Source organism: Heterodontus francisci, chromosome 39, assembly GCF_036365525.1.
Source record: "Heterodontus francisci isolate sHetFra1 chromosome 39, sHetFra1.hap1, whole genome shotgun sequence".
Classification (NCBI taxonomy): domain Eukaryota; kingdom Metazoa; phylum Chordata; class Chondrichthyes; order Heterodontiformes; family Heterodontidae; genus Heterodontus; species Heterodontus francisci.
Genome location: NC_090409.1, coordinates 18,066,703 through 18,085,983, shown reverse-complemented (window position 1 = coordinate 18,085,983; position 19,281 = coordinate 18,066,703). Strand labels below are relative to the sequence as shown.

General features: G+C 43.5%; 1 protein-coding gene across 1 annotated transcript; it reads right to left on the bottom strand.

Moving 5' to 3' along the window:
* Window positions 1-816: 816 nt before the first annotated feature.
* LOC137352834 (probable G-protein coupled receptor 139) lies at window positions 817-1,719 on the bottom strand. The gene has a single exon (XM_068018690.1). The coding sequence runs from the start codon at window positions 1,717-1,719 to the stop codon at window positions 817-819; it is 903 nt and encodes a 300-aa protein (XP_067874791.1).
* Between the last annotated feature and the right edge of the window lie 17,562 nt (window positions 1,720-19,281).

Genomic DNA, 19,281 nt, shown 5'->3' with positions numbered 1-19,281 from the left:
TACTGGTGGGAAAAAGCAACACTGCTGACAGTGAGCCAGTTACTTACTGGGACTGTGGGGACTGGAAAAGTAGATTTGCCGCTCTTAGCTCTGATTCTTTCCATTTGGCTTTCGATAATCCTGCAAGCCAATAGGCCGAGCTGAAAAAGCATCCTAAAGCTATCCGTTTGTATACTAGCACATTTAGGGCTTATCTTTACCACCTGAACACCAGCAATAACTTTCATACAATTGATGTTGGCATTTCTACAGTTAGGTTACCTACAGTTAAGTCTTCTGGGCTTGAATGCCAAGAGTGTAACTCTACCATGAAAGATGGTACAACACAATCTTCATCAGTCTCAGTAGACATAGTAGACATGAATTTCTCGGCAGATTCTTCTGGACCCATAAAGATGTTGCATTTCTGCACATGGGTTACAACTAGTTCAACATTAATATTATCATGAATCATTTTCAACATGAAGTATTTCAAATCTAAAACTCCTTTCTTCTGCTGGGTTGATCATGCCGGAAAACAAGTAACAAAGAAGTAATTTTCTTACGCAACATTTACTACCACTCCTGAGCATCTTCCAAGCCAGCGCTATCAGAAAATACCATGCTTCATCACTATGTAGTATTAAATTATCGTAAAGCTCTACTAATCAAGTCAGTTTTGCAGGACAGCTCAACAGGCCAGAGAGGCATTAAATATAAAACACCAATTAACAAAGCTACTCCCAGTGTCATAAAACTACAAAAGATCAACCTTGTCCCTCATTGCAAATGGATGCAAGAGGTCGAGAGCTAAATACAAAAATCAGCAGATGCCATTTATTTCCATAATTTAACGAATTTGACTATCAGTGACATCGGATATTTCACCGCATTGCTCAAATCCTCTCTGAATTTCTTTTGGGTCACGACGTAAATACAAGTGTTTGTACAGCAGCTCAAAAGGAGAAGCATATGGCCGGATTCTTGGAGGATAAAGACAGGATCGTTGTCACCTTTATAGACGTAAGTGGTTGTAATTCGGTAATATAGGTGATGCGCGGTGTATGTCGCCCATAACATGACAAAACTTCCGGATATAGTGAACAGTAAAATAATGGATTTTTTTCGGTTCTCCAACTCTGGATCAATGTTATTTCCAGCACTGTTAATGGTCCTCAATGCCCGTCGAACTCTATTGGAAACTAATATATGTCTTACTGTCAGGAGGTTGAACAGTAAAATCAGACAAAATGCAAGACACGGTGTTAAAATGAGATTAATCCAGGAAAACGCGATCCACGGGGTGAGAGTATAAAAGTTGGATTTGATGATGCAGTACATTGGGACATTGTTAATAAAATACATAGGTTCAAATGCAAAATACAAGGGGATATTTTGCAAGTAGCTCAGAGCAAACACCATGCTTACAATCGCAGCCGCCATTTTCTTGCTGCAATATGTCGTTTTAAGCTTCTGGCAACAAATAGCAACAAATCTATCAAGGGTGAAAGAGACTGTTAACCAGACAGAGCTATTTCTGGAAGCATAAACCAGGACCGCTTTGACACGGCACACCAGAGTATTGGACAAGGCGCTAACTGGAAAGTAAATGCCAATGACACGGTTCAATATCACACCGGTGATAACGACCAGTAGATCCGCTGCAGCCATGGCCACCAGATACTGGGTGATGCATTTGGAGAGACCGCACTTTCCCCGGCACAGGACCACAATTGCCATTATGTTAACTGGAAGGAAGATGGAAATTATTAACTAGACTCCCAGTCGAAAAAATCAGTATTTTGCCTGAAATTCAAAGTTTCAGTATGGTATCTGCGGAAGGTGACGTTTCCACCCACCTACGATGCCAAAAGTGTTGACTGAGGGTAGCGTAAACCAAACCCACCGACAGAATCCAGTAGAACGCTGTTACTACACCGCCCAACGTTGCATTCCATTCAGATTCAGCGTTCCACTCAATCCCGTCAGCTTTCCAAGGAGCTGGTTAGTTTAGTTTCAAAATAAAGCTAAATAATAAGTAAAATGTACATTTAAAACATTGGAACATAGGAGCAGGAGTAGGCTTCAGGTGACCGTTAAACGAAAATTAATATTTAAAAGGAAATATAATGAAGTGGGTCGGAGAAATGAATCGAAACTAATGTAAATGAAGGTTGCAAAATTGGAATTGCTGCAGCCATGACTTCCAGATAAACCGCCCACAGTGTACCATTGAAATAAGTAGAATTGAAATCATAACAGATACTGTAATGGGCGGCTAATATGCAATGCTAGTTATATTCCCGATGGCAAGTTGAACATTTACACCATCCTGGCCAGTTGTCTGAATTCTGCTATAGAAAAAAATGCAGACGCTATGGAGAGGGTGCAGAGGAAATCGACTAGCGTAATACCGATTATCAGTTAAAGATGAAGATGGATATGAAGGTCCTTGAGATGGTGCAGAGGAGATTCACTAGAATGGTTCCAGGGGTGGGAATTTCAGCTACAAGGTTAGGTTCGAAAAGTTGGGTTTGTTCTCCACAGAGCAAAGGAGACGGAGAGATTTAATAGAGGTGTTCAAGATTATGACAGGCTTAGATAAGTTAGAAAAGGAAAAAATGCTCCTATTAACTGATGATGCCAGGACTAGGGGACAGAGATCCAAAGTTTCAGGCAAGAGAAGCTGGTGGAATGTGAGGAAGAACTTTTTTACACAGCGGATGGTAATGACCTGGAGCTCACTGCTCACAAGGGTGGTGGAAAACGAAACAATCAAAGACTTCAAGAGGAAATTGGGAGGTCCCTTGAAGGAAATAAACTTTCAGGGCCACAGGGATCGAGCGGGTTGCGGGATCGATTGAATTTCTCCTCAGAGAGTCTGCATGGTCTCGATGTGCTGAACAACTTCATTCTGTGCTGTATATGATTCTATGACTCTAAGTGGCTTTAATTGCCAAAAATTACAAGAGAATTTACAACTCGTTGCATTGGAATAGGAGAGTTTATCAGGAGCTCTGGTTAAAGTGCACAGACATCTGAAATATTTCCATGAGATTCATAAGGGGGTGAAAAAATATTTGTTCTGCTGGGCTAACTGACGGAATATAGAAGAATAAATATAATGTCATCACCAAAGAATCATAGGAAAGTGTTTTCTTTATCGTGGGCGGGGAGCAGAGAAGGGGCAACGGGTTGGTGGGATGGTGGGATGGTGGGATGATGGCATATGTGGAATCCACTGAAGTGGATAAATATTCGGAAAAGAGAAAACAACGTGGGGAATGGGTAGTGGACATGTAGTAAATGAATGATTGTTTCAGAAAATGGCCTCTATCGCTTCATTCTACGTGTTACACATGTCACTCTACCACTATGACAAGGTTCAAAGTGACCTAATACATAACAACATCAATTTAAAAAACATTTCTTCTTTGATGCTATCTGGTCACAATGAGCTTCAGTGATTTCAGCTGAACTGTGCATGTGCCTGGAAGTTGTGCCAGAAATGTTCTTACATTATTTTCACGAAGGTTTTCCTTCTGCTGATGTGATGTGTCCCATTGAACAGCTGACTATGGAGAATGCATAAAGATAAAAGACAAAGGACAACTTTGATTAGCGAGCGCAGTTCTAATCACCATACTTAAAATAGAATATAGAAGTGCAGCAGAGGATGCAGAAAAGATTTACAAGATTGATACCAGAACTGAAATGGCACAGCTATCAACAAAGTTTGAGTAGACTTCGAATATTTTTATAGCAAAGAAAAGGCTGAGGGGCGACAGAATTGAGGTCAATATATGAAAGATTTTCATTGGGTTGACGTGGAGATATGTCTCCACTTGTGGGGGTGATCGACATTTGCGGCCATAAACATATAAGATAGTCATTAATATACCGATTAGGGAATTCAGGGGAAATGTATTTACCCAGAGAGTGGCTAGAATGTGTACTTTGCTACCACAAAGGAGTGGTTGAGCTGAACATAGATGCATGTAAGAGGAAGTTAGATAAGCACATGGGGGGAATGGAATAGAGGACAGAGTGAGATGAAGAGAATTGGAAGAGCCTCATGTGGAGCATGAACACCGACAGACTCCAACTGGGGAAAATAGCATCTTCCTGTGCTCTACGTACCAGCTAATTCTATGTATATATTATAAACTCTTAATATGTAATGAACAAGATGGCAAAAAAATGGCGTACCTGGAGCACCAACAGCCGCAAGAATTGGATAATAAATAGCATACACGACACCCGTTATTGGTTCATGCATTTTCTGTTTGATTCGAAATGCGAAATTAATGGTTCAGGGACATGCACTGGGATGATGTAAACCCAGTACCTGATATATAACTTGAGAAACGTCCCCAGTGAATAAATGATGCAACATCATTACTGATGTTAGTGATATGCATTTGAACAAAACAAGACCTTTTCCCTTTACTGGATTTAATGCAATCAAGAAAAGATAAATGATGTCTCAGTGCCAACCAGCCAGTTTTATTTTGCCAATTGTTTTGCAAAAAATAATTCTGCATCACACATCTAAGATGAAATGGTTCCAATGTTGCCCCGTCTGCTTTAAGTGAAATCATATAATTTAGGATGGTGGCATGATCGGCCGCTCAGTTACAGAATTGGACTCCTTCACGCTCGGAACAATTGCATCCAAGCCCACTGGCTGGCTGACCAGTACAAATAACATCACTCATTTATGCCTATCAGTCTTGTTCAGTAATCTAGGCCCTCGTAACCCTCTGAGGCAGAGCTAATATATGACCATGCCTTCAAGTAAACTGGTATCTATGGTGTGCTATGAGCCTCCACTAACTCCTGCCCAGTTGTGGGCAGTGACTTTCCCCGTGAAGCCAGAACATGTAGTGCAGTGTCGAGTCTTCAGTTTGTGTATGCCACTCTCTGAGCTGCTTCTTGATAGGGTTAGCTGGAGCGCTATAGACAAAAAGGCAGCTGGGAAATGTGATCCTGGACAAAGCGGCAGAGTAAATGTAAAGGTGTGAGAGCCGCAAAGTGAAAGTCAGAGTAGGTAAGGCCACACGACCGTGTCAATGACTGGGAAGTAAGGGAGTCAAGGAGGTGAATTAATCGCGGATAGAAGAAAAGGTTGTGAGAAGAGGAGGTGTTAATCTTTCCATGTAAGACATTGACATATGAAAAAGATAGGATTTCAAATGTACGCTGTGTTGCAGTGGGCAAGAAAACTGTGCCAGAACTCGAATGCCAAATCAAGCTGCTGTGTACACAATGCATGGGACTGAGCGACAAGGTAGAAAGTTGTCAGCATCAATTCCTGGTCATAGATGTGTAAGATAATTTAACTGAAGTGCACACATAGCAAGAAGGTCCCATGTTCCAGGTCTGCATCCATACTGGGGTGGCGTGCCGTGCTTGTAAGGGAGGGACGTGTCTCTGTGTCGGGGGACATATAGGTCCGTGTGGAGTGAAGGCATGGGTTCGTGTTGGGGAGGAGGATGCGTGTGTGGGAGGTCGACCCCTCCTGCTGGAGAGAAGCAGTTGTTTTTATGGGTGAGACGAGTCTGTGTGGGCGAGGATGGGCGCTTGGTGTGTGCAGGAGTGGTAGGTTAGTGTAGAGAGGTGTATGCAAGTTGGGACGTGTCCGTAGAAGGGATCTACGTTGATGGAAGGAGAGGGCGCCTGGATATATCGAAGAGGAGTGGGTGGGTGTCTGGAGGTAAGGGGCATTGATGGGTGGGGAGGGCGCATTTTTCTTGGGAAGGGGTGGATTGGTGTTAGTGATTGTTATGGGGAGAATGTGCAAGTTCCATTCGTGCCTTGCTCTGTTAGCTGATCTCAGGCTGTGTGCTACTGAGACCCACAGAGGAAAGCAAGGACCTAGGTTCCATACCCCATCTGTGCTATTAGCTCAGCTCACCTGGAGTGTTATTGATCCCCAATACGGTCGGGGAGGCCCTACGTTCCAACCCCATCCTGTGCTGTGTTAGTTGATCCGCGCCAGCGTGGTACTGAGCAAAATTGAGTAGATGGGTCCCAGACTCTATCCTCTTCTCATAATGAGTTCACTGATTTCACGCAGTATGGTACTGATTTCCACACATATCTGCAAGTATCTGATATCGACCCCTGTCATGTGTGGTTAACTAATTGCAACGTGCATCACTGATTCCCACGTGGAGCAGGAAGGGCCCTGGCTTTCTGCAAGGCCTTTGTTAAAAATGATACTGCGCCACACACTCTGAGCAAAAAGGGCCCAGATCCAACCCCAGCCTGTGCTGTGTTAGCTGATTTCACCCAGTGTAAAACTGAGCCCCACAAAGAGAAGGAAGTGCCTCGTTTACATCTCCATCCTGTGCTGATAGCTCAGGCCACACAACATGTTATTTCGCCCAATAAAAAGCTTGAAGGCCTTAGATTTCAGTCCCTGCCCAGGCTGATATAGTTTCCCTCACTCTCTCCCTCTCCACATGGTCCTGAACTGCACACAAACATGAAGGGCCAAGATAAATTTGGTTTAGTGTTGCACACTACTCTCAATCCCTGTGATATTGAAACCCCACTAGGTGTAGAAAGGGCTAAGGTTCCGTTCCCGGCTCGTGCTATGTTAGCTGAACCCATCCGGTGTGGTGTTGAGCTCCACACAGAGCAGGAAGACCCTACGTTCCATCCTCGGCCTGTGGTGAGTAAGTCAAATTCTCCCAGTGTGCTACTAAGACGCACAAAGCTCAGGAAGGGACCAGACTTCATTCACACTTTGTGCGGTTAGTTAATTAATACCCCGGGGTACTGAGTCACACACAGTGCAGAATGGAACCAGACTCCATACCATGCTTGTGCCAAGTGTGTTGATAATAACCAGTGTGGTATTGAGCACAGAACTGAGCAGAATAGGACCGAATTCCATAGTTGGCCTGTGGCAGTTTAAATGAAATCACTCAGTATGTCTCTGAGCTCCACAGAGATCTAGAAAAACCCTGCCTTCCCTGCAATCTGCTTCGAGTAGATCAATGCCTGTGTGGTATTTAGCCCGAGGTGCCACGGCTTCATTCTCAGGGATACACTTGAATGTGTTACTGGGCCCCACACACTGCAGCAAGAGTCAAGATCCGACCCCAATTGATGGGAAGATCACAGACCTTTGCTACTGAGCCTCACTGAAAGGAATAAGTAGACAGACCCGTTAGCGGCCAGTGCTGTTGTTCATTTCATTGATAGTGGTCATGAGCCACATAGAATCATAGAATACTTAGAGCACCTAAGGAGGCCATACAGGCCTTCGTGCCTCTGCCTGCTCTCTGCTACATCAAAGCAGCTAGTACCACTCCCCCTTCCTTCCCCATAGCTCTAAATATATTTTATTGTCAGACAATTGGCCACTTGCCATTTGAAAGCCACGAATAAATTGCCTCCACCACAATCTCAGGCAGTGCATTCCAGATCCGAACCACACAATGCATTAAGAAATAAACTTTTCCCACTACCGCCTTTGTTTCTTTGGCCATTATGCTTAAATCGCTATCCTCTGGTTCCGCCAATGCAAACAGTTTCTGCCTATCTATGCTGCCCAGACTCCTCACGATTTTGGACATCTCCATCAAGACTCTGCTCAGCCTTCTGTTCTCGAAGATGAACAGTCCCAGCTTCTCCAATGGAACCGCGTATCCCATCCCTGTAACCATTCTGATAAAACCTTTCTGTAGCCTCTCTAACGCCTTCACATCCTTCCTAAAGTGTGGTGCCCAAAATTGGACACAATACTCCAGTTGAGGCCAAACTAGTGTTTTATTAAATTTCCTTGCTTTTGTACTCTTTCCCTCTCTTTGTACTTCCCAGGATCCCTCATGCCTCATTAGTCGCTTTCTCAACCTGTCCTGCCACTTCCGACGATTTGTGCACATAGACTGCTAGTGGTGGGATTTTACCAGCACTCTGATGTCGGGGATGGTGGCATGGGGGCCTGGAAACTACTTCTGGAGAGGCCCGCCAGAGGCCGCGATGCTGGGAAGGCCCCGCCGCATTTTAACAGAGGTGGCGAGGCCTCGATTCAGCCTCCCCGCCGCTCAGCGGCAGAGCCTCCATTTCAACATTACAATAAATTTAAATACGTGCAAAAGCACTTATTTTTCCCTGACGGCCATCCCACGCCGATATTCCGGTCCATGGCCAGAACTCCCGCACTTTTGAATCTCTGATCGGAGATCGAGGCGCGAAACTGCTGGGGAGGGGGGAGGGGAATTAAAATGTTTCGGGCGGCGGAGTTAGTGGGGTAAAATGCTCCGTTCGTATGATGTGGATGGTGGGAAAGGGTTGAGGATCAAAGGTGCTGAAGATCATGAGGGCAAGTTCGGCACAGCAAAAAAATGTTTTTTAGGGAGGCAGGTCAATTTATTTATTGAGTACTCAGAATGTGAGAGGCGATTCAAAGTTAAGTTCAAATATTATTGTCGTTGTTATAGCAGTGGGATATTTAAAAATAAATTTAACTGAAAGGCCCTTTAAAAATGGCGTCGGCACCTGCACGGTGGTGCTGGACGCCATTCCAGCGGACGGAGCGCCCGTCCCCTCAACGCCAACGGGGGCGGGCCTTTAGACTGTCCATGTTAAGGAGCTACCACGTGAAATAGCACGGCGTATCGACGGCACACGTCTCATGCATGTGCAATGCACCTTTTTAAGCTCGCTGCCCAGAAAGGTGCAAAATATTATAATTCAGCCACAGGTCCCTTTGTTCCAGCTGGCACGTTTAAATTATATCCATTATTTTATATTGCCACTCCTTATTCTTCAGATCAAAATGTATCACTTCGCATTTCTCTGCATTAAGAATCGTCTGCCATGGGTCTGCCCATTCCAGCAAGCTGCCTATGTCCTGTTGATGTCGATTATTCTCTTCTGAATAGTTCAGAATAACTTCAAGATTTTTATCATCTGTAAATTGTGAAATTGTGCCCTGCGCCCCCAATTTTGGAAATCAGGAAGAGCAGCGTTCCAAATAAGGATCCATAGGGAATCCCACTGTACACCTTCCTTCAGACTCTCTTTCCTATCACTCAGAAAATTTTATATTTGTATTCAATGGGATTTAGCTTTTCTGACAAACCTTTCAAGTGGAAATTTATCAAACACCTTTTGGAAGTCAAAGTAGACCACATCAACCTCATTACCTTCTCAACCCATTCTGCTGCCTCAACAAAAAAAAATCATTCAAGTCAATTAAACACAATTTGCCCATAAAATATCCTTGTGGGTTTTCCTTAATTATTCCACCTTTTTTATTCATTCATGGGATGTGGGCGTCGCTGACCAGACCATCATTTGTTGCACATCGCTAATTGCCCTTAAGAAGGTGGTGGTGAGTTGTCTTCTTTAACTACTGCAGTCCATGGGATATAGGTGTACCAACAGTGCTATTTGGAAGGGATTTCCAGGATTTTGAACAGGCGGCAGTGAAGGAACGGCGATATAGTTCCAAGTCAGGATGTTGTGTGACTTAGAGGGGAACTTGCAGGTGGTGGTGTTCCCATACATTTGCTGTCCTTGCCTTGCTAGTTGGCAGAGGTCGCGAGTTTGTAAGGTGCTGTCGAAGGAGCCTTGGTGCATTGCTGCAGAGTATCTTGCAGATGGTACACAGTGCTGCCATTGTGCATCGGTGGTTCAGGGAGTGAATGTTTCGTTGTGTGGATGGGTTGCCAATCAAGGAGGCTGCTTTTCCTGGATGGTGTCGAGCTTCTTGAGTGTTGTTGGAGCTGCACCCATCCAGGAAAGTGGTGGATATTCCATCACACTCCTGACTTGTGCCTTGCAGATGGTGGACAGGCTTTGGGGAGTCAGGAGGTGTGTTACACGCCGCACGATTCCTAGCCTCTGACCTGCTCTTCTCGCCACGGTATTTATATGGCTATTCCAGTTCTGTTGCTGGTCAATTGTAGCAACTAGAAAGTTAATAGCGGGGGATTCAGCGATGGTAATGCCGTTGAATGTCAAGGGGAGATGGTTAGTTTCTGTCTTGTTGGAGATGGTCATTACATGGCACTTGTGTAGCGCAAATGTTACTTGCCACTTATCAGCCCAAGCCTGGATATTGTCCAGGTCTTGCTGCATTTCTACACGGACTGCTTTAGTATCTGAGGAGTTGCGAATGGTGCTGAACATTGTGAAATTGTCACCGGAAATCCCCTGAGGAACTTCTGCAGTGATGTCCTGGAGCTCGGATGATTGACTTCCAACAACCACAATCATCTTTCTTTGCGCTAGTTATGACTCCAACCAACGGAGAGTTTTCCCCCTGATTCCCCCATTGATTTCAGTTTTGCTAGGGCTCCTTGACGCCATACTCGGTCAAATGCTGCCTTGATGTCATGGGCTGCCGCTCTCGCCTCAACTCTTGACTTGAGCTCTTTTGTCCATGTTTGAACCAACGCTATGATGAGGCCAGGAGCTTAGTGGCCCTGGCGGAAGCCAAACTGAGCGTCACCGCGCTGGTTATTGCTAAGCAAGTGCCACTGGATGGCACTGTTGATGAAAACTTCCATTACTTTACTGATGATTGAAAGTAGGCTGATTTGGCAGTAATTGGATGGGCTGGACTTGTCTGCTTGTTGTGTACAGGACAATTTTCCACACTGCAGGGTAGATACCAGTGTTGTAGCTGTACTGGAATAACTTGGCTGGATGCCCAGCAACTTCTGGAGCACAGGTCATCAGTACTATTGCCGGAATATTGTCAGGGTTCATAACCTTTGCAATTTCCAGTGTCTTCAGTCATTTCTTGATATCATGCGGAATGAATCGAATTGGCTGAATTCTGGCATCTGTGATGCTGGGGACTTCAGAGGGAGGCCGAGATGGATCATCAACTCGGCACTTCTGGCTGAAAATTGTTGCAACGGCCTCAGCACTGATGTGCTGGGCTCCCCCACCATTGAGGATGGGGATATTTGTGCAGCCTATAAAATTCTAACAGGACTTGACAGAGTAGATGCAGGAAGGATGCTCCTGATGGTGGGGGAGTCCAGAACCAGTGGCCATAGTCTAAGGTTACAGGGTAACTTTCTTCACCCAGAGAGTGGTGATCATGTGGAATTGAGGCCAAAACATTGTATTCTTTTAAAAAAGGTGTTCGATATAGCTCTTGGGTCTAAAGGGATCAAACGGTATGGGGCGAAGGCTGGAATAGGTGACTGAGTTGGAAGATCAGCCATAATCATAATGAACAGTGGAGCAGACTCGAAGAGCCGCATGACCTACTCCTGCTCCTATTTTCTATGTTTCCAGGATATTCAATATTTTAACCCATTGGTCACAATAAAAACTTCCCAGTAGTGATCAATGGATATTAATTTGCAAGCTCTTCTTTTCTCTTTGGCCTCCTTGTCTCGGGAGACAATGGGTAAGCGCCTGGAGGTGGCCAGTGGTTTGTGGTGCAGCGCCTGGAGTGGCAATGAAGGCCAATACTAGAGTGCAGACTCTTCCACAGGTGCTGCAGAAAAAATTGGTTGTCGGGGCTGTTACACAGTTGGCTCTCCCCTTGCGCTTCTGTCTTTTTCCCTGCCAATTGCTCAGTCTCTTCGAATCGCCACACTTTAGCCCCGCCTTTATGGCTGCCTGCCATCTAGCGATCGCTGGCAATTGACTCCCACGACAATGTCACAGGACCTCATGTCGCGTTTGCAGACGTCTTTAAAGTGGAGACATCGACGGCCGGTGGGTCTGATACCAGTGGCGCGCTCGCTGTACATTGTGTCCTTGGGGATCCTGCCATCTTCCATGAGGCTCACATGGCCAAGCCATCTCAAGCGCCGCCGACTCAGTAGTGTGTACAAGCTGGGGATGTTGGCCGCCTCGAGGACTTCTGTGTTGGAGATACGGTCCTGCCACCTGATGCCAAGTATTCTCTGGAGGCAGCGAAGATGGAATGAATTGAGACGTCGCTCTTGGCTGACATACGTTCTCCTGGCCTCGCTGCCATAGAGCAAGGCACTGAGGACACAGGCTTGATAAACTCGGTCTTTTGTGTTCCGTGTCAGTGCGCCAATTTCCCACAATGTCTTGGTCAGTCTGGACATAGCAGTGGAAGCCTTTCCCATGCATTTGTTGATTTCTGTATCGAGAGACAGGTTACTGGTGATAGTTGAGCCTAGGTAGGTGACCTCTTGAACCATTTCCAGAGCGTGGTCACTGATATTGATGGATGGAGCATACCTGATGTCCTGTCCCACGATGTTCGTTTTCTTGAGGCTGATGGTTCGGCCAAATTCGTTGCAGGCAGGTGCAAACCTGTCGATGACACTCTGCAGACTCTCTTCAGTGTGAGATGTTAATGCAGCATCGTCAGCAAAGAGGAGTTCCCTGATGAGGACTTTCCGTACTTTGGTCTTCACTCTTAGAGGGGCAAGGTTGAACAACCTGCCACCTGATTTGTGTGGAGCAAAATTCCTTCTTCTGCAGACTTGAACGCATGTGAGAGCAGCAGGGAGAAGAAAATCCCAAACAGTGCGGATGCATGAACACAGCAATGTTTCACGCCACTTCGGATAGGAAAGGGGTCTGATGAGGCGCCACTATGCTGAATTGTGCCTTTCATATTGTCATGGAATGAGGCGATGATACTTAGCAGCTTTGGTGGACATCCGATCTTTTCTAGTAGTCTGAAGAGACCATGTCTGCTACACGTGGGCTTATTTTCAATCTGTCCAGCTTGTGGACTGTCAATCAATTTCATCAGTCCCGCTATCATTTTGTGGATAACGCATCCAAATCAACACACTCCAAAGATCAAATCTGGGCATTAGAACGATCTGAATCATTGCTTGTATTTCCTTTCAATTGTATTTCAGAACCAATGTAAACACAATATTAATTGGTCCGTTAGATGTTTCCAATAAAGGAAAAAAAAACAACGAATAACCTTTAACAAAGTACAATCATAAGCATTGGAATAAAGATATCTCGCTCAGTTTGTTTGTGCAAACGCATGGAACTAACCGAATCAAAACATTACCTAACTTTCTCACTGGGGACTTCCATGATCTATATATTGACTCTGCTGCAGACCTGTGTTGAGACAGTTGAGACATAATCGCTTCTGAAAGAAAATGCATCAGCCAGCAACTGGTCCAGTGTATTCGATTTACTATCCAAATCTTGCTGCTGTTGGTGTCCCAGGTAAGTTGTAACTTTGCCAGCCCAGCAAACCTGCCTTAAACTGTTTCATTGTTTTTGCTGCGTATTTGCTAACGTAATCTGCCTGGGTGCATGTGCTTTCTCAGTCGTCACATCTTCTGAGGTAACCACTCAAGGACTAAGTTAGAGTTTGGCATGAATTATATATCCAATTTAATGTTGAATAAATATGTGGTTTTCTGATTTCCAACACTGACTGGAATTTTCAAGCATTTCTTTCAAATAAATTGTTATCGCAGAACCAAAATGAACTGTTAATCAGATTATAAATGTTGTTCATTGGTGCTGCATGTTGCTTAAGCTTCTATTGGGTGTAGATCAGCATCCAAAGCCCAAACATAGCACTCATGAACTTCCAGAAGAAATTATTGTTCTCACTTGTCTTCACGTGTTCAGGTTCCATAGTTTCTTCCAGCCGTTGTATGTCCAATTTCTTCTTCATATGCCACGTGATAGGGAGACTTAACAAACTTTTCACCACGGAGGTGATTTCACTGATTAGATTTGCCCTCACTGGAGCATCCACTCACTTACGTTTTAGTCCTGATAGAGAACATCGGCTGCATTACTTGCTCTACCCTCATTCCTGAGTCTTGTTGCATCACAAACATCAAAACCTCTGAGATCAACAGATAGATGCGATGAGGAATTATGCTCGATTTCCCTATTTCTGCAGCTTAGTTTGAAACCTATCAATAGAGTTCTGGTGCTTTAAGCTTACATGCAATGCAATCTATCATGAAGACAAACTGCGCCATATAAATTCTACTTATCAATTGAAAAAGACGCAGCGAAATTTGATGCACGTAAAGATTTAAAGCTGTTGCCTGACATCCTCCAGAAATAATAATAGTTGCATTGCGAGAATGAGCAATGTTGTGATATTAGGATTTGCGTATGCAATGGAGCATTGATTCAACTGAAGAAGGGTCAGTGAACTGAAGAAGGGTCAGTGACCTGAAACGTTAACCCTGCTTCTTTCTCCACTGATGCTGGCAGACGTCTCCTCTCTATGTTAGCTATGAATGCGCCATTTTGAAAGGAGGCTCATTCATTTAGATTCCTAGATATTGCATCACAGCTCCACATTGTTATTTCATATCAGCTACACTTAGCCATTTTCACTAATCCTCCCTCTGCTTTTACTGCCCTTGCTACTCGCTGTTTTGTAAGTTTGACAAATCAGTTCTTCTGGACACAAGGCCACAAGAGCTACGTTTGGCGCTTTGAAAAATCCCTCGAGTCTGAAGAGCAGTGTTGGTCAGTGAGTGGCCCTATCCTCATTCCAAGATTGTTTTTTTTGCCTTATATGATGTTTCAATAGCCTTTCTGAAGAAACAATATGAACTCAATCAGTTTATTCATTCTTCCACACGATGGATCGCATGCTTTAGAGGGGCAATCCAGCTGTCTGTTCTTCATGACATTTCCTAATTTTATTTTGCAGTTCCAATTTGAATATGAATTACTTAAATCGCGTTCTACTGAGATATATTTTGTCTTTTGTTCAATTAACTGATTAATTATTGTTTCTTCTTAATGTCGTTACTTATTGGAAAATTATTTACTCCAACTAAATTTATGGTAATCTATTTTTAAATCATTCCTGTTTTCGTTAAAAAAAAAAGCTAGTCCATTTGAAATACTAATGTTCGAGTTCTTGGTTAGACTGGTTTCTTCGTATAACTTACAAATATCCTGAAAGATTAACCCAGACTATTTCACTTTTATTTCATTTTAAATGTTATAATTTGACACATATTTTGTATCTAATATATATGTGCATATATATATATATATATATATATATATATATATATATATATGTATATGTTTAACGGAAATGTTGTTTCCTTATGGGATGCAGTACAAAGGCATCAATCTTGAAATTGTGCAATAGTGTACAATGAGTGATAATGAGGTGGCAGGGGTTTTGCATCACTACTGATTTTCATTCCCATTGACTTTAATGGAGAGAGAAAACAGATGGTGACTCACTCTCACCATTTCACATAATCGTGCAAAGTCAATGTCCAGCCACTTTCTATTGTGGGCACACTCTGGTTCTTTGTATTAATGTTTATCGTTTGGTTTTTTCCCCTTCTCTACACTTAATCACGTGTTTTCTACGCTTCTCCACAGTTAATCTCGTGGCAATTGTGATCCTCGCCCGCGAAAGTGCGGTCTCTCCAAATGCATCACTTACTACCTGGTGGCTATGGCAACGGCTGATCTGATGGCTGTAATCACAGGCGTTATACTCAATCGGATCATTTCCATTTACTTTCCAGGAAATTATCTGTTCCTCACCCCGGTATGTCGGACAAAAACCGTCCTAGTTTATGCAACCCAAGACATTTCTGTCTGGTTAACCGTCGCATTCACCGTTGATCGTTCCATAGCCATTTGTTTCCAGAAGCTGAAAAACAGGTATTGCAACAAAGAAAGAGCAGCTGCAATTATCGGCATGGTGTTCACTCTGAGCTGTTTAAGAAGCATTCCCTGGTACTTCATATATGAACCTCTGTACATAGATAACAAATTGCCCTGGTATTGTCGGATCAGGTCAGTTTTTTATAGCTCACCGTTGTGGCAAGCATTTTCTTATTCAAGCTCCATAGCGACTCCTTTTCTGCCATTTTTCATTGTTTTGTTTCTCAATGCACTGACGGTAAGATATATATTAGTGGCCAGCAGAGTCCGCAGGGCACTGAAAGGCAACACCAGCTCTGCAAATAATTCAGATTCTGAGATGCAGAGCAGGAAGAAATCCATAATTTTACTCTTCAGCATATCAGCCAACTTTATACTGTTATGGCTGACGCACACAATCCATTACATGTATTATCGAATGAATAATACTTATTCTTACACAGGCTACGATGATCCTGTTTATATCTTTCAAGAGACAGGATATATGCTCCTACTTCTGAGCTGCTGCACGAACACATTTATTTATGCAGTGACCCAGGTTAAATTCAGAGAAGAGTTAAGGAAAATGGTGATATATCCATTGAAACAGTTTGTTCAGCATTTTTGTTTAGATAAGGAAAGCAACTAAGGACTTGCTCGAATTACAATTTAATTTCAACTTAATAACAGCAGAACAATTGGCAGGAGTAGGCTATGTGAATATGCTTCACCATTCAACAAGATCATGGTGAATCTTCTATCATAACTCTTCTTTCAAGCCCTCTCACAATATCTCTTGATTCCGTTAGTGCTCCAAAACATATCGATCTCAGTCTTGAATATACTCAGCGACTTAGCATCCATAGACCTCTGAGGAAGCGATCTGCAAAGATTAACAGCCCTCTGACTGGAAAAAAAAATCTCTCGGTTTTTCAGTCTGGAATGGCAAACTAGAGATCCTGACACTATGGCCCCAGTTCTGACTCTGCAGTCAGGGGATACATAACATTCTCAGCATCTACACTGTCTCGTCCTCTAAGTATTTTATGCATTTCAAAGACATCCCAAGTCATGATTCGAAAGCCCAGAAAAGATATGTTTTCTACTCAATCCCTCCGCTTCGTGCAGCTCTGTCATCCCAGAAACAATCTAGTCAATCTTTATTCCACGATAGCTAAGACACAGTGGGCGGCACAGTGGTGCAGTGGTTAGCACCACAGTCTCACAGCTCCAGCGACCCGGGTTCAATTCTGGATACTTGTCTGTGTGGAGTTTGCAAGTTTTCCCTGTGTCTGCTTGGGTTTCCTCCGGGTGCTCCGGTTTCCTCCTGGAATTAGTGTAGGATTAGTATAAATGGGTGGTTGATGGTCGGCACAGACTCGGTAGGCCGAAGGGCCTGTTTCAGTGCTGTATCTCTAAACTAAACAAGCGCTTCCTTAGGTATGGAGACCAAAACTGCAAACTGTACTCCAGATGTAATCTCATTCTGAGCTTCTGGAACGTATCCACGTAAGTCACCAGTAATGCCACTGTGGTAAAATTTTTCCCTCTCTAATGTCTTCTCATCCTTCTGAAAGTGTGGTGCCAAAATTGGACACAATACTCCAATTGAGGTCAGAACAGTGTTTTATAAAATATCACCATAACATTCATACCATTGTGCTCTATGCCTCTATTTATACTTCCCAAGTTACGGTATGCCTTCTTAGCCACTTTCTCAACCTGTCCTGCCAACTTCAACGATTTGTGCACATACACCCACATCTCCCTAAGCTCCTGCATGGCCTTTAGAATTATATCAGTTTATTATATATTGTCTCTCCTTGTCCTTTCAACCAAAATGTATCACTTCACATTTCCCTGCATCAAATTTCATCTGCCACGTGTCCACCCATTCCATCAACCCGTCCATGTCCTGTTGAAGCCTATCCCCATCCTCCTCACAGTTCACAATATTTTCAAGTTTTGTATCGTCTGTAAATTGTGATATTGCACCCGGCACACAAATTGTAGGTCATGATTAGAGATCAGGAAGAGCAGTGGTCCTAATATGGATCCCTGGAGAACCTCGTTGCATAACTTCCTTCAGTCTGAAAATCAACGGTTCACCACCACTTTGTTTCCTGCCACTCAGCCAACTTCATATCCATGCTACCTTTTATTCCATAAGCTTTAACTTGATGAAAAGCCTGTTGAGTGGAAATTTTCAAACGTTTTTTGGAAGTCCATGGAGACGCCATCAACTTCACCCCCCTCTTCAACCCGCTCTTTTACCTCATCAACAATCTCATTCAAATCAATTAAACGTGGTTTGTCCATGCTGGCTTTCTTTAATTAATCCAATGTTGTCCAAGTGGCTGTAAATTTTGTCCTAATTTCTCGTTTCTAAAAGATTTCCCACCACTGAGTTTAAGCCGGCTGACCTGTAGTTGTTGGGCTTAACCTTCCACCCTGTCTTGAGCTACAGTGTAACATTGGGAATTCTCCAATCCTCTGACAGCGTTCCTGTATCCAAAAGGGATTGGCAGATTATGGCCAGTGCCTCCTACATTTCCCCTCTTACTTCCCTAAGTATTCTTGGATTCATCTCATCCGGCCCTGTCGACATATCAACTTTCAGTCCAGCCAGCCTTTCATGAAGTCTTGGCCCATCCATTGTCTCAATTACCTTCTCTTTCACTCTGACTTTGACAGGATGTTCTTTCTTAGTAAAGATTGTTAGCAGGAATGAATCTGGAAGAATCACTCGACACTCAGGTCTGCTCCAATGTCAAACAGTTTATTACGCCAGCGGGGAGCAGGTCACTGGCCTGTCCAGATGCCTCTCCACCGAACAAAGGAAAATCCACAACAGATATGCAGTTACTCAGCCCATCCTGGCTGGACATAATCCAATCATAACGGTTATTGATTACGTCCATTACACATATTACCAATTAGATTACTCATTAGGCATCATGTGGCTACGTGATCAGCTCGTGCAAGCCCCCTGATCATCTTGTGATGTTTCCCAGACCCCCCATCAACTATCATTGAGTCTTCCTTTTAACTTTATGTAACAATATGTGGCTATACTTTCAACTTGTATATGAGTGTATATATATATAGTTTCACTAGGATTATATGAATCTACTTACTCAAATAACATTTAAACAGTATGATATTTACTGCAGGTGCCTCTGCGCTTGGGAATACCCTGCAACAAGACGGATGTAAAGTGCTGGTTTAGTAGCTCAGCCATACTCTCTATCTCCATGTACAAGTCGTCATTTTGATGTCACTCCTCCTTTTACTACTACTTTACTACTTATACGCCTGTATTAAAAAATTGGATTACCTTTAATGTTAGTTTCCAGTCTCTTCTCATGCACTCACTTTGCGACTGATTAATGTTTTCAACTTCTCTCTGAACTTCCTGTAGTCAGCTTACTTGAATTATCCACCTGGCATCTGCCATAGGCACCATAACTACCCTTTGTCTGCTTCATCTTATTCTATGCCTTTTTCCAATGCTTCTATCCAACTTTTATTTGTCCTACCTTTACACCTCGTTGGAAAATGCCTCGACAGTAACTGATTGATCTCCTCTTAAAAGGTAACCCATTCGTCCATTGCCATTTTGCTGCCAACCCTTTTTTTTTCAATTTGCCTGGGCCAGATCCCTTACCACCCTATTGAAATTGGTACTCCTGTACATTTTTGGTCTGG